A 13,810-nucleotide genomic window follows, 5' to 3' on the forward strand; every position below is an offset into this window, starting at 1 on the left:
GGTCCCCGAGTCTCCGCTTGGTTTCCCCGATGTAGAGGAAGCCACACCGGGTACAGCGGATGCAGTATACCACATTGGCAGATGTGCAGGTGAACATCTGCTTGATGTGGAAAGTCTTCTTGGGGCCTGGGATGGGGGTGAGGGAGGAGGTATGGGGGCAGGTGTAGCACTTCCTGCGGTTGCAGGGAAAAGTGCCGGGTGTGGTGGAGCTGGAGGGGAGTGTGGAGCGGACGAGGGAGTCACGGAGAGAGTTGTCCCTCCGGAAAGCAGATAAAGGTGGGGAGGGAAAGATGTCTTTGGTGGTGGGGTCTATGATAGGCAGGTTGAAGTGAACGGAAATTCAATATGAAAATATGAAATTAAGTCTACAGGCAGAGCAGCCCAACACTCAGTGAAGAAGGCACTGACTCAGGTTTTTTGCAAGGTTAGCAGTTCTGCTTGACATTCTATTGTACCATCTCTACACAGTAGCATTACTGAATTGCATGGAAAGTGATGAAGTCATGTTAGAGATTGCAGCTGACAGTTATTGCTACTAACCATGCCAGGCATTTGCGGCAGGTTACTTCCACGTGGCCTTGCAACATTTAGCACAGCTATGTCTTACTCTCTGCTGATCTGCAGTCTGTGAAGACAGTTCCCCATGATCATTTTGTAACAAGGCCTGTAAATACTGTTGGTTACATTTTTTTTAATAGAATCCCTACAGTATGGAAACAGACCTGTCGGCCCAACAAGTCCACACTGACCCTTGGAGCATCCCACCCAGACCCATCCCCCTACAATCCACCTAATCTACACATCGCTGAAGACTATGGGCAATTTAGCATGGCCAATCCACCGAGCCTGCACATCTTTGGACTGTGGGAGGAAACCAGAGCACCTGGAGGAAACCCACGCAGAAACGGGGAGAATGTGCAAATTCCACACAGACAGTCACCCAAGGGTGGAATTGAACCTGGGTCCCTGGCACTGTGAGGCTGCAGTGCCAACTACTGAGCCACTGTAAAGTTAACCGTAAAGTTAACTAGACTAATGATTACTAAAGCAAAATACCATAGAGGCCAGAAATCTGAAATAAAAATGAAAAGTGCAGGAAATGCTTGGCAGAGCAGACAGCATTTGTGGAGAGAAAAATATTTCATAAAAATATTCCTGTTCAATGACCTTCTCGACTAATAATTATTCTAACTTTACCAATACTTGATCAGTGTTGCTTCTGAAGAAACATTCAATGAAAAGGCCGTGTTTAAATTTTATGTACACTATTTAAATTTTATGTACACTATCTATGCTTTTATGTATGTTGTTATACACAAATTAAAGCATTCACATTCACTGTTAAAATTAGCTGTGTCTGTGTGTCATGATCACACCGGCAAGTCCTCAGAGTTGTCCATGAATGACAAATTTCTTTGGATTACTTATATCCTCTATTTTAGTTTTTTTAAGCATTTCAATTGCGAAATAAGCAGCATTATGGCTGCATGCTTGAAACAAGATAAAGGGTTAGTTTATCACACAGTATTGCCACATGTTATTAAGTAAAAATTATTCATGAAAATACAGATACAAGGATTGAAAATAAGGGTAAAACTTTTACATGAAGATTGAAATTAGATCATCCTCTATTACCATTGCAGGCATGGTTTGCTTGCAGATTTGTCTTTCCAAGGTAAAGTGTTTAAAATCACACAGTCAGATTCAACAACTATGATGGCTTCTGCCGTAAAATAATTGGTATTGTCATGTGCAAATGGACTCAGCAGATCTGCAAGATTTGTGGATAGAGAGAAAATGTAGGTTCTTGCCTCTCATTAGTTCTTACAGATTGTTTGTTACATTTCAGCAGAACAGCAGTTGATTTCAGAATGCCTACCTCTTTGTGCTTCTTTTGATTGAGAACCCTCTCTCAGTGTTTAGAGAACTGCAGTTATACTTTGTACACTGGCTAGTTCTCCAAGGAGGCATTGTCAAGCAATGTTAATTTGTGATTTCAAGACTTAAGACAATTTAAACCAAGTGAATTAACATTTCTTTCAATAAAAGTAATCCCATTTCTCCTCCATGGCGAGATTGATTGCGAGTGTTACATTTAAACAGTTGGGAGAGTGGCAGGTTCAGCCCTACCACAGTACCACCTTCACCCCAATTAAGTCAGATGTAGGAAGTCTTTCCCATTCCATGGCAAATTGAGACGATAAGTGATGATTAATGCCCAGTTAAGGCTGAATCCCTCCACTGCTGTTTCGATCCAGCTGCATACAGTTCACTATGCCAGAAACATGGCAAACAAACCCTGATATCATTGCGTCTGGGCTCCCAACCAGATGGCTGCAATCGATCCTTGACTAAGGGGCCCAAAATCAGAAATGGGAGGAGACCACTGAGCTCCTTCATGCTAAAGCTTGCTGCTGACCCACTTGTGCAGATTTTTGAATTCACTGGATTTAAGAGGGATCTTTATATGTCTTGTTAAATTAGCAGTTACAGAGTGCTTCTGGAGCACAGGATGGCTAAGTTGTGATGACGTTTATTGCACAAAATTTGAAGGCAACTTCATGGGTTGCTAAGCATTTTCTGGAAAAGGAAAAGATAGAAATTCATTATTTTTAAGAAATTGACTAAATTTTAGCAGATACATAGAAGGCAGAAGTAAAATCAGGATATCATAAGAATGAGATACTTCAAATGATTATGTAACATTTAGAAAGGAATACTGAAATTGTGATGTCACAACTTGAAGATAGCTAAGATGCAGTTAGAAATGTAAACTAGTTGGTGGCATGGTGGCTCAGTGGTTAGCGCTGCTGCCTCACAGCTCCATGGGCCCAGGTTCAATTTCAGCCTAAGGTGACTGTCTGTGTGGAGGTTGCACATTCTCCCTGTGTCCGTGTGGGTTTCCTCCATGTGCTCTGATTTCCTCCTACCGCCCAATGATGTGCAGGTTAGGTGGGTTGGCCATGCTAAATTGCCCATCGTGTCCAGGGGTGTGTAGGTTAAGTGGATTAGCCACAGAAAATGTAAGGTTACAGCGATAGGGTAGGGGATGAGTCTGGGTAGGATGCTCTTAAGAGAATCGGTGTGGACTTATTGGGCCGAATGGTCTGTTTCCACACTATAGGGATTCTATGAACTGGACTTGGACAGGGAAAGGATAAAAATATTAAACTTGAAATTGAGGAGAGAGAAAAGCAGAAAGAAAGGGATTAAGCGAACTTGAATTGCAAAGAGTTAAAGAAATTAGAGAGTGAATTAACAAATGAAAAACAGAAATAAAGAAGGAAGAAAGAGGTAGTACCTTGGATGCTGGTTCTATTTCCAATGAAAGATTTGATTTAGCAAAGAACCAATGCTTAGTGGCTAAATTTAATAAGGATAGAGTTGAAAGGTTACCTTACTTAAAAAGGTAGCTGGACAAATGAAGTGGCAAAACAAGGTTTGAACTTTAATGTTACAGAGTGTTTTGACAGGTACAGGTAAGACTGCATATGCCAGCTTGTCAAAAGAACAATCTGCAGGGTATAAAACTGTAAAAGAGGCAATATCCAATACATATGAGCTTGTATCTGAAGCTTATCAACTGAGGTTTAGAACTACAAGAAAGAAACCTAATCAGACGTTTGTGGATTTGCAAGGGGGAAAGAAATGCTGTAGGATCAGTGGTATAGATCGCACAAACCAGAGAAAAAAATTGAGAATGTAAGGGATATTATGATCCTGGAAGAATTCAGGAATAGCATTCCTGCTAATTTAAAAACTTATTTAGATAAACATCAAGTATTACAGATCAGAGAAGCAGCAATTTTGGCAGATGGCGATGATATTTTACACAGACAATTACAAGTGGGGAAATGGTCATATGGAATCCACAAGGAAATCAGAAAAATAGAAAATCTCTGGTCATATGGAATCATGAGGAAATTAGAGCAACAGAAAATCAGTAGCCAGAAGGGGCATTTGTCTTAGGCACCAGATTAAAAGACATCAAAGTAATAAAGGAGAAAGGCTGGAACCAAAAGTGATGTAAAGAAATTAACATGTTTTCATTGTAATCATTTGATGGATATTAAATTTGAAACCAATTGCAGTAATAGGAATACCGAAGGACTCTTTAGTTAGGAAGGCACAGGAAAACAAAGCAGACATAAGCTCTACCAGTGGTACAAAAAGAACATGTTTCCTTGGAATGTCATCATCATCATTGACAGTCCCTTACAGATGAGGATGACTCTCTTCTCAGGGTGAGTTCATAGTACAGACCGATGCAGCTACTGCAGGCTGTGTTACACTTTGGGCAGAAGGTTGTCACAGGAAGGGGGAGGTGGTGCATTGTTGTGGCAGTGTGCTCCTTTCCCTGTTTTCGCCCAGCTTCCACTTTTTCCCAACAGCAAGTCTCGAGGTGCTCATGCCTTCCCGAATGCTCCTCCTGCACTTTGGACAGTCTTGGGCCAGTGATTCCCAGGTGTCCCTTCACCAGTGAGGCCTTGAGGCGCTTCCTCTGTCTACCTCGGGTTCGCTTGCCATTGGAAGTTGGGAATAAAGCATCTGCTTGGGGAACCTCGTGTCAGTCATGCAGACAACGTGCCCAGCTCATTGCAGCCGACAAAGGATGGTCAGTGTCTCAAGGTTGGGGATGTTGGCCTGGTCAAGAACGCTTAGTGTGTCTTTCTTCCCAGCTCGTAGGATTTTGCACAGGCAACATTGGTGGTACTGCTCCAGTGCATTGAGGTGTCTGCTGCAGACAGTTTGCATCTCAGAGCCATAAAGGATGGTGGGAACCACCACAGCTCTGTGACAATGATCTTGGTATCGGATCTGATGTTTTTGTCCTCAAACACCCTTTCCCTCAGGCAGCCGAAGAAATGTATTAAGAAATTGGTTCCCTGCTTTTTAATTCCATTTTATTTGATTGCAGCAAATATTTTTATGTCTTTCTTGCATACAGCTGCTGTACTTCAGTTAAAATGTAGTTCATTGGAAATCAAAGGAGCTAGTTACCAAGACTTTCTTAACTGAAAGAAAGAGGAATTTTATTGTCTACTAATCCAGAGAAAAGAATGATATAAAAGCAATGTCAAATAGGCACACAGACGTACACACAAACACAGGTATAAATTTATGAGTGAGAGTGCCTGGTGTGGATAGAGAAGGTAAGGCTTACATAGTTAAACATGCTTTAGCGTTTTTGAGATGTTTATTCTAAAATCAGTTTCACAGTTTCTTGAGTCCTCATGAGCAACAGAACTTGTACATATCACATAGGTGTGAATCAATATGGAGATGTCAATTTCCTGATGATGACTTAGTTGGTTGTTTTTGATTTAGATAAAAAGTGGTAACTCCAGTGAAGATGGCTTTGTTTATTTCATATGGGTACCATGAAACTTGCCTCAATCTGTTATTAGACGGTCCCTGCAGCCTTCCTTGTAAAAATCACTTTAGCCCATAAAGGGTCTCAGCTATAACATTAAGACAATGGAAATTAAAATGAAAAAGTCTGTTTTTATCCAATAGTCACTAAATGATATTCAACAATCAAAGCCCCGACTCTGTCTTCACCATTTTTTAATCTGTCTTTTGATTTAACCAATGATGAGGGAACAATAATATATAGTTAGGTGTGAATGGTATGGCTGTACTCAAAATTGGTTCCAGATTCTCTGAAAGTCTCATGTCTAGGTCAATCTTGGATATCACTCACTGATCATCTGTCCTTGATCCAGCTGCTTCATTAATGTTCATCACCAGATGGAGCTGTTCACTGACAATATGCTCTGTTGACAAGTCCTCTGATAATGAGATCAGGACAGGAACTTGAATAATATCAAGTTTTGGGCTGATAAGTGGCATATAACATTTATGCTAAGAAAATGGGCAGTCATATCCAACAAGTCTGTCACCGGTATCAACTTTGATGATTCTCCAACCAACACTATTATTCACCAGAGACTTAATGTGGAATGCAACCTCTATATTGTGGCCAAAAGAGAAGCAACGAGGCTGGTTGATGTATTAACTGTTTCAAATCTATCCATCTTACAGTTTCAAGTTGTGCTTATGATGAATTACTCACCATCCACTTGGATGGGTATCGCTACTGTGCTCACAGTAAGTCTAATTCAATTTAATCTTCTTAATCAGTGTATTACAATCATTAACTATTTCTCCACTATTGGTGCAATGTGGCTATTATGTGCAGTATTGTTTAGGTACAAGTTTTGAAGAGAGTTAAAGAGTGTAATGCATACTGTTTGTCAATATCATGAATGGCTGGATTTGACCTGGAAGAGTTAATTCTGAATTTTCCCTTTTCCTTACATGGTCATTGGATTATTGGAATTTTATTGAATTGTACAATAACAACTTACATTTGTATAGCTTCTTTAAAGTGATAAGATATCATTGTTCATACCCAGCATGGTGAAGATCGTATTACTTGCAAGCATTTAGACTCCTGCCTACTGATGCCATTAGATGTATCTCTTTTGTGGTTACTTTTTCAAATGTGCTAAATTAACACATATTTGAATGAGTCTGTTTGGTTTGAGAACTGGCTCCATAGCAGAGTATCAGGATAATGGAGAGAAATCATCGGCCCATGTGCATTTCTTGTACCTCCTACCCCCATATCCCTGCCTCCCCTTTAACCCTTGACAATTTCAGCTGAGTGCCTTGTGATGCATTTTGTGTCCAAGTCCAAGAGAATAGTGTGGCACTGAACAAGGCCATTCAGTCCATTGAGTCTGCACCTGTGCTTCTGAAGAGAAATCCAATCAGTCCTACTACTGTCTGCCTCCCAAACTTGTTCCTTGCCTGTTTTCTTTCCCTGAGTATTTATCTAATTTGAACCTATATGAACCTCAATCAATATAACTTGAACCTGCTTCCCTTCACCTATATTCAATTACATATTTAAAAGATGGTAAGAGCAGAGATCACTGGAAACCAACATATTCTGGTTCTAGGTCTATCTGATCTGTTGTAACTATGACAGCTTCTCATTCACTTGTTCAATAGCTATTATAGTTATCATAGTTAACCCTTCAGTCCATAAACCACAACTGTCTTCCTTTGTGTTATATATGTTTCCAACCAGTGGAGAATTTTCCCTTTGATTGTCATTGACTTCAGCTTTGTTGGGGTTCTTTGGTGCCACGTTAGATAAAATGCTGTGTGATGTCATGAACAGTTACTCTCACCTCACCTTCATGTGAATGCACCTGCCCTACTTTTTTTCTGATGCATTTAAAGTGTAACTATGGTTAAATATTATAATCATGTTTGGATTTCAATGTTGAGTCCATCAGTAAGATAATAGTATAGCAAAGTTTGTAAGGAGAAGCAGACAGGGAGTAGTTTCCAGTATGTGTGGGGACCCTAGAAATTGCCATATCATAATAATAAATGCTCACAGCCTCATTGCAGGATTAACAGACTCAAGCCCATGTTAAGGAAACAGCAACCACAGAAGCCTTTTGACAACTTAGTCTTAGAGTAAAGTCATGCCAATTTAGAACTGAGATGAGGAGGAATTTCTTCTCTAAGAAGAGTGTGAGTCTTCAGAGCTCCTTGCAGCAGAGAGCTGCAGGGACAGACTCCTTGAGTATATATAAGGCTGTGATAGATAAATTCTTGATCAGTAAGGGAATCAAGGATTATGGGGAAAGGGCAGGAAAGTGAGAATGAGGAGTGTCGGATCAGCCACAATCCCATTGAATGGTGAAGCAGGTTCAAGCAGCTAAATGGCTTACTCCTTCTGGTCTAAGAAGCTACAGCATAAGACATGAGTCTAAGTTTTCCACAGAGGTACTATTGGAGAGACTCATTGATCGTTCATTATCTCTACAATTAAAGCCTTTATGAAGGTTCTTTTGGACAAGAAAACTTGCCATATCGTTGATGCGCTACTTGAGGTTTGATGCATGTAAAAAAGCCATTGTGGCAGGCCAACAGTAATTCATGTTTAAATGGTTTAGGTGTAGTCAACACTCCTACCATGGCTAGCAAAGCACAGCCACTCACTAAAATCTAGACTGATGCAGTCTGTCGCACCTATCCAATTGCTGCCCAGCTTTTCTTAATATCTGTACCAAGGGATATTGGGCATGTGTCTGTTGGAAATCTGGTTCCATAGACATAACAAAATTCCAGAACAAAACAAAGATGATCAGCAAGACAGTACAACATCACAATGCTGGCAGTAAGTAAAGTATTATGAAGTATTAAGTTGTAAATACCAACACATCAATAAGGTTTAGAGTCGATCAAGTGAAAACCAAATTTCAAACGATGACCAAGCTTTCCACACTGTTCATTTCATGCACCATGTTGATGGCATGAGGTGATCAGAAACTATAATCATTAATATCATATGTCTTGAAAAGGCAGGGCAACACATACTATAAACTAAGATTGACACAGGAACTCGTGGCACAATATTACCTGAGGATATGTACCTCAGCAAGTGGCACTAGATGGTACAATTTATGACAGGCTATCTTACGGTACATAATCAATCACCAGTTCTGTGCATTAGTACTGTAGTGTGATTGTGCTAATACACAAGCTCATCTTTGCTTCCTAAAATCTTCCACATGGTACTCTTCTACCAATCGTCCAACTGTGGCAGGACTAGCAGAACAGATCTCATTATTGTCACAATTCATGGGTTTCAAAGCACACTCATGTTGTAGAACAGACCATGTGTGACACAATAAAATTAGGTAACTATCTCAAATACCAACACATCTTTCATACAATGAACAATTTTAAGGGTAATGCGATATTGCATCCTAAGTATAATGCAATCCCATTTATTGATCCTTTATGAAGTGCAGTGTGTAAATTCAGGAGAAGCTTCAAGTGGAACTGAAATATATGGAGCAAAATTTTATAATTTGGAAGGTTGACCGCCACACAGTGATGTAGTTCCATTATGTGCATTTTAAAGAAAGATGGCATCATAAGAGTATGCCTAAATCCAACATGGTTCACACTTTCACTCGTCCACACAAAATAGTAATGCTGGAAGAATTTAGTGCTAACTTGGCTGGAGGAAGATTCTTTTCCAAGCTAGCATAGCTAGCAAAGCATGGATATCGGCCTGTATATTTAGCAGAAGACACACAAGATATCTAGGATGCCAATCTACGTTACTGTGAGTGACAGTAACCATCTGAACATTAAGTTAGCCAAAACATATTCCAGCAGCTCATGGATGATATTAGTGAGAATGTAGCTGGTCGCATTTGTATATCTGATGATGTCACATTCATGGATAAGACAAGGGCAGAACATGACCCAAACTTCACTGAATAATGACAGCCGCATTGTGACAAAGATTGGTATTTAACAGTACCAAGTGCCAGGGCAAGTGCCAGGGCTAACATGAGGCAGATGAACTTCTTTGGCCCTATTTGGTCTATCCATAGAGTCTGTCCTAATCCAGGTATATTCAAACATGATGATCAAATGCTGACCCTGCAGGATAAAGAAGATATGTGACGTTGCCTGGTATTTTTAAAATGTCCTCTTTCTATTAATTCCTAACTTTGTGGACAAGGTATCTTCACAGAGAGACTTGCTCTCAATGTCCACTATGTGCATTTTTGATTTCTGCAAGCAAGTTGGTCAGGAAAATCTTACTTACTGCAATGATAAGACCCTAAGAATTTCACGATTATTGAAGTAGATGCATGGCGAAATGCCCCATTGTCTTTTGCAAGGTAAGACACATACTGTCTTTGCTGTGAAAACCATGTCATCTGCTCAAACCAACTATTACAATAAAGTGCAGGTGACACTAGCTCTGGTATTTGGCATCATGTTGTTTTAAAAATATATGTTTGGCAAGAAATTCACAGTTGAAAATGACCCTAAGTCATTAGAAATGATAACCTGCAAACCACAAACAATTGCTTCATCACATTTCTAGCTTCCCACTTTGCAAGGTACAGGGATATGACTTTGAACACTAAGAATGCAAACTAACAGCTAGAAGATGCAGTCTGTCCAGATGCATGGGGCGCATGTTTGTCACTATGTGCAAAGCGACCTGACAGAAGCATATATGTTATAGGAAACCAAAAGAACTGCAGATGCTGTAAATCAGGAACAAAAACAGAAGTTGCTGGAAAAGCTCAGCAGGTCTGGCAGCATCTGTGAAGAAAATAATCAGAGTTAACGTTTCAGGTCTGGTGACCCTTCCTCAAAACAGTTCAGTGGAAGGGTCACTGGACCCGAAGGTTAACTCTGATTTTTGCTGAGCTTATCCAGCAACTTCTGTTTTTGATTCATATGTGTTTTCGGTTTCCATGAGAAGGGATGAAGTGGGGTGAGAGTTGGACTAAGAGCAGCCATGATGAGGTGGTGAGGCTGATCATTTGCTGAGACTGACTTGCATGGATTTGTTAAGGAGGATGGTAACCATGGAGTATGGAGGGACATTATACTACATACACAGTTGTATGATGGCCAGTATGAGCATTCAGTGACCTGCAACCATCCACTAACCACCGTGACTTCAGTGTTGAGAATTCGGCTGTCTAGTTTCTTAGGGAAGGAGAGACAAATTGGATGTGAGATAGAAATAAGGCGAGCTTGGACTACGAATGAGATACAAATGCCAGTAAATAAGGTAGTCACATTCAATGGGGAGAGTCTGAAGTTGCCAGTTAAAGCTTAAGGGAACATTGTAAAACTTCCTCTTGATGTCAATAAGAATCTTATTTATCTAGTCTCCCCATATTTTATCAACGTTCTCCCATTGTCCATGTGACAACTGTGGAGGGGAAACTTCAAACTATATTGTTTGTACATAACATTGGTGGTAATTACTACTGTCCAAATGGAAAAGTGAGCTGATACTCAACCCCCACTACTCCTGGGTCTGCACAAGAGTTAAAGATTTTATCAAATTACTCAGAGTTCACCAATTTTGAATTCAGAAGTGAGATAGTTTTAAGCAATAAGAGGCCAACTAAGTATGATAGCCCAGGAAGCCCTCTTGTTTGTCTACTTGTGAACCAAAGTCTCCGGTAGGATCACAGATGGATACTGGGTTAAGCATACAGATGTGCAATGTCTACCCAGTGTATCCAGTCTGTCATATACCCTATGTCTCCGGCAAGAGTAAGTGATAAACGAGAATGCCCCATATCTTCCTAAACCAGGCACCATTAATCAAAGTCTCGACATCCACTGTCCTTGGAGAAACGTGACTTTCAAACTCCACTAAAGGTCAAACATTTATAAAAATGTTAGGAGTTTACCACAGTACTGATTATCATTTTTATTCATCTGTATTATTTATGGCGATAAAGGCAATAACAGATCCAGCAATCAGACTCTCTCCACAGTGCTTGCATTCCCCAAGGACTTATGAGCTTTGTTGCATGGCACTCATTCCATTTACTCCTGTAATAAATCAGATGCAGGCCTTTCAGCTGCAGATTCACAGCCCAGTTGTCTGTCCTGTGTAGAGGCACACTAATCCAGGTCATTAACCCTTTGTAGCCAGCTCAATTCACAGACATTTGACTAGAAATGTAACACAGTAAATTCAGAAATATTATGAAGGAAGTATTTACTTGGTGTGGGGGTTAGGGGTGGGGGAATAAAACTCCGAGATGAATAGCAATACAAACAATTCATATTTATCTCTTAAATACAAGTTGGAAGATAAAGTTTTTAAAATTAATGTCTTGTACTTAGTCTTGTAATCATTCTATTCTGACAATTCATTCCAAGATAAGTAAAATACTGGATATTACTGTAACCCTTGTTACCAGTTCAATAACCTCTGAAGTACCTGTCAAGTCAAGTGTGGGGTAATATTCTTTACAGGAAATGACGGGCATCTCAATGTAAATGGAAATGTGCAGGGAATGAGAAAGTGATGTTGGAAGAAATTCAGGGACCTGACAATGAGCAACTTAACAGTCTACAGTCTTAGATTAAATTTATGAGCTGTTCCAACTATTATAATCCTTAAATGCTTTCTCCTACACTAGCATTCCTCTGCATATCATATACCGGTTTTGGGAGGTTCCATGGCATATAATGGATGAATTATTTTTCCTTGTAAGAATAGGTAACCCCAAAATAAGAGGGAGAGGTTGACTACTGGAGGAGGTCAGTATCTTTCATTCTCAGATTCCTTTCAAACCAATCTTTTGTGTATTTTAATAAGCCCTGGATGAGGAAGAAGAAGCTGAGGTTCTGACCCCTGTATAAGATTAATATATTTATCCTGTCTTATTCTCCATCCTACTCAATTAAATAGAACAGCAGCAACATGTCAATACATTGGCAAAGGCCTTTTGGCAGCAAGTTGTTAGGTCGATATGTTTCTAACATTGAAAAACCTACTAGATAAATGAGCAAAAAGTGAATTCAGTTTAAATTTGTAGAAAAATCTTTCAAACTGAAAGGATGGTAAACATTGCAATAACAATGGACAGGAAATCATGCCTGAAGTTTTCTCTTCTTCCTTCCTGTTATGTGCTTAGCACATCCTAATTTTACATTTATTTGTTACAGATTGAATAGAGTTGAATCATTTATTATCACTTGCATTTTACAATGAATAATACAGTAAAAGACAGTGAAAATTTTCAGTTGTTGCCACAATCCAGCACTATTTTGAATAGTTTAAGAACAAAAAGATATAACTGAAAGAGACTCTATCTGCCTCTGCCGTGTGTACTGAGCCCTGAACCAGCTCACCAATGACACCTGCACCTCCACCCCTCCACCACCGCCTCGGTGCCACCTGCACTTTACCCGCCAATGTAGGAATTGCCACTCTTCTCGCGCCATCTCTTTGCTGCTGGGCCCGCCTCACCTACACCGCTGCTGGTGCCAGGTCCAGTGCTGAACCCGTACTCGTCCCGTAACCAGGGGTTACGCCCCTGACTCCGCTGCTCCTGCTGTCTCACTGATAACCGTCTCACCAACACCAGGAGTCCACTCTCTGGACCTACTGCAACCAGGAGTCTTTGGCTCCAGCGCCAGGCCAGGCCGCTGCCACCTTGCCAAGAATCCCGCGCTGCATCTGAAAAGTTACCTGGCCGGCGGCACCATTTTGAAAAGTTCTTTGCCGCTGATTGCTGGAGGAGTTTTGCCCCCAGTGCTACCACTGCCCTATGACTGCCGGGAGGCTTCCATGTGTGGCCTGCCCATTCATCAGCCACAAAAGACTTTAAAGAAAAATAAAACAAGCAAAAAAATGAAAGAAAAGAAAGAAAAAGAGGAGAAGTAAAAAGGAAGAAAGAAAGAAAGTAGACGGGAGTGGATGAGCCCTGGGCTCAAGAGCCCCATGCAGCCCTGCTACTCTACTGCCATCTTGAACAACCTATGCCCTATTCAGTCAACCATATTTAATTGAGATATACATCACACTTTGCTCATTAGAATCATTGTATCATACACATTTAAAGCAGGGAAGGAGGTTATTTAGTCCATTGTAACTGCCAGTTGAAAAAAAGCCTCACATCAGTCCTATCAGCAAATTTAACAGCTCATGGAATAAAGAAGACAGTATCAACACTGCCTGGGCATGGATGCAAAATTGGACAGGTGATAGGAAACAGAGAGCAATAGGCCCCAAGAAGACTTTCCACATCAAGCAGATCTTCACCTGCACATCTGCCAATGTGGTATACTGCATCCGCTGTACCCAGTGTTGCTTCCTCTACATCGGGGAAACCAAGTGGAGGCTCGGGGACCGCTTTGCAGAACACCTACGCTCGGTTCGCAATAAACAACTGCACCTCCCAGTCGCGAACCATTTCAACTCCCCCTCCCA

At 40.6% G+C, this 13,810-nt stretch overlaps 1 protein-coding gene across 1 annotated transcript in view; it reads left to right on the forward strand.

Moving 5' to 3' along the window:
- The window catches only part of LOC109915400, a 58,037-nt gene that overhangs the window by 19,976 nt on the left and 24,251 nt on the right, over window positions 1-13,810 (forward strand). The window contains exons 5-6 of the mRNA XM_048605309.1: window positions 4,481-4,615; window positions 12,904-13,132. Of these exons, the coding sequence (XP_048461266.1) occupies window positions 4,481-4,615; window positions 12,904-13,132 (364 nt within the window). The remainder of the gene's footprint in view (window positions 1-4,480; window positions 4,616-12,903; window positions 13,133-13,810) is intronic.

The sequence above is a fragment of the Rhincodon typus genome, chromosome 14, assembly GCF_021869965.1.
Source record: "Rhincodon typus isolate 14 chromosome 14, sRhiTyp1.1, whole genome shotgun sequence".
In the NCBI taxonomy this organism is placed as follows: Eukaryota; Metazoa; Chordata; class Chondrichthyes; order Orectolobiformes; family Rhincodontidae; genus Rhincodon; species Rhincodon typus.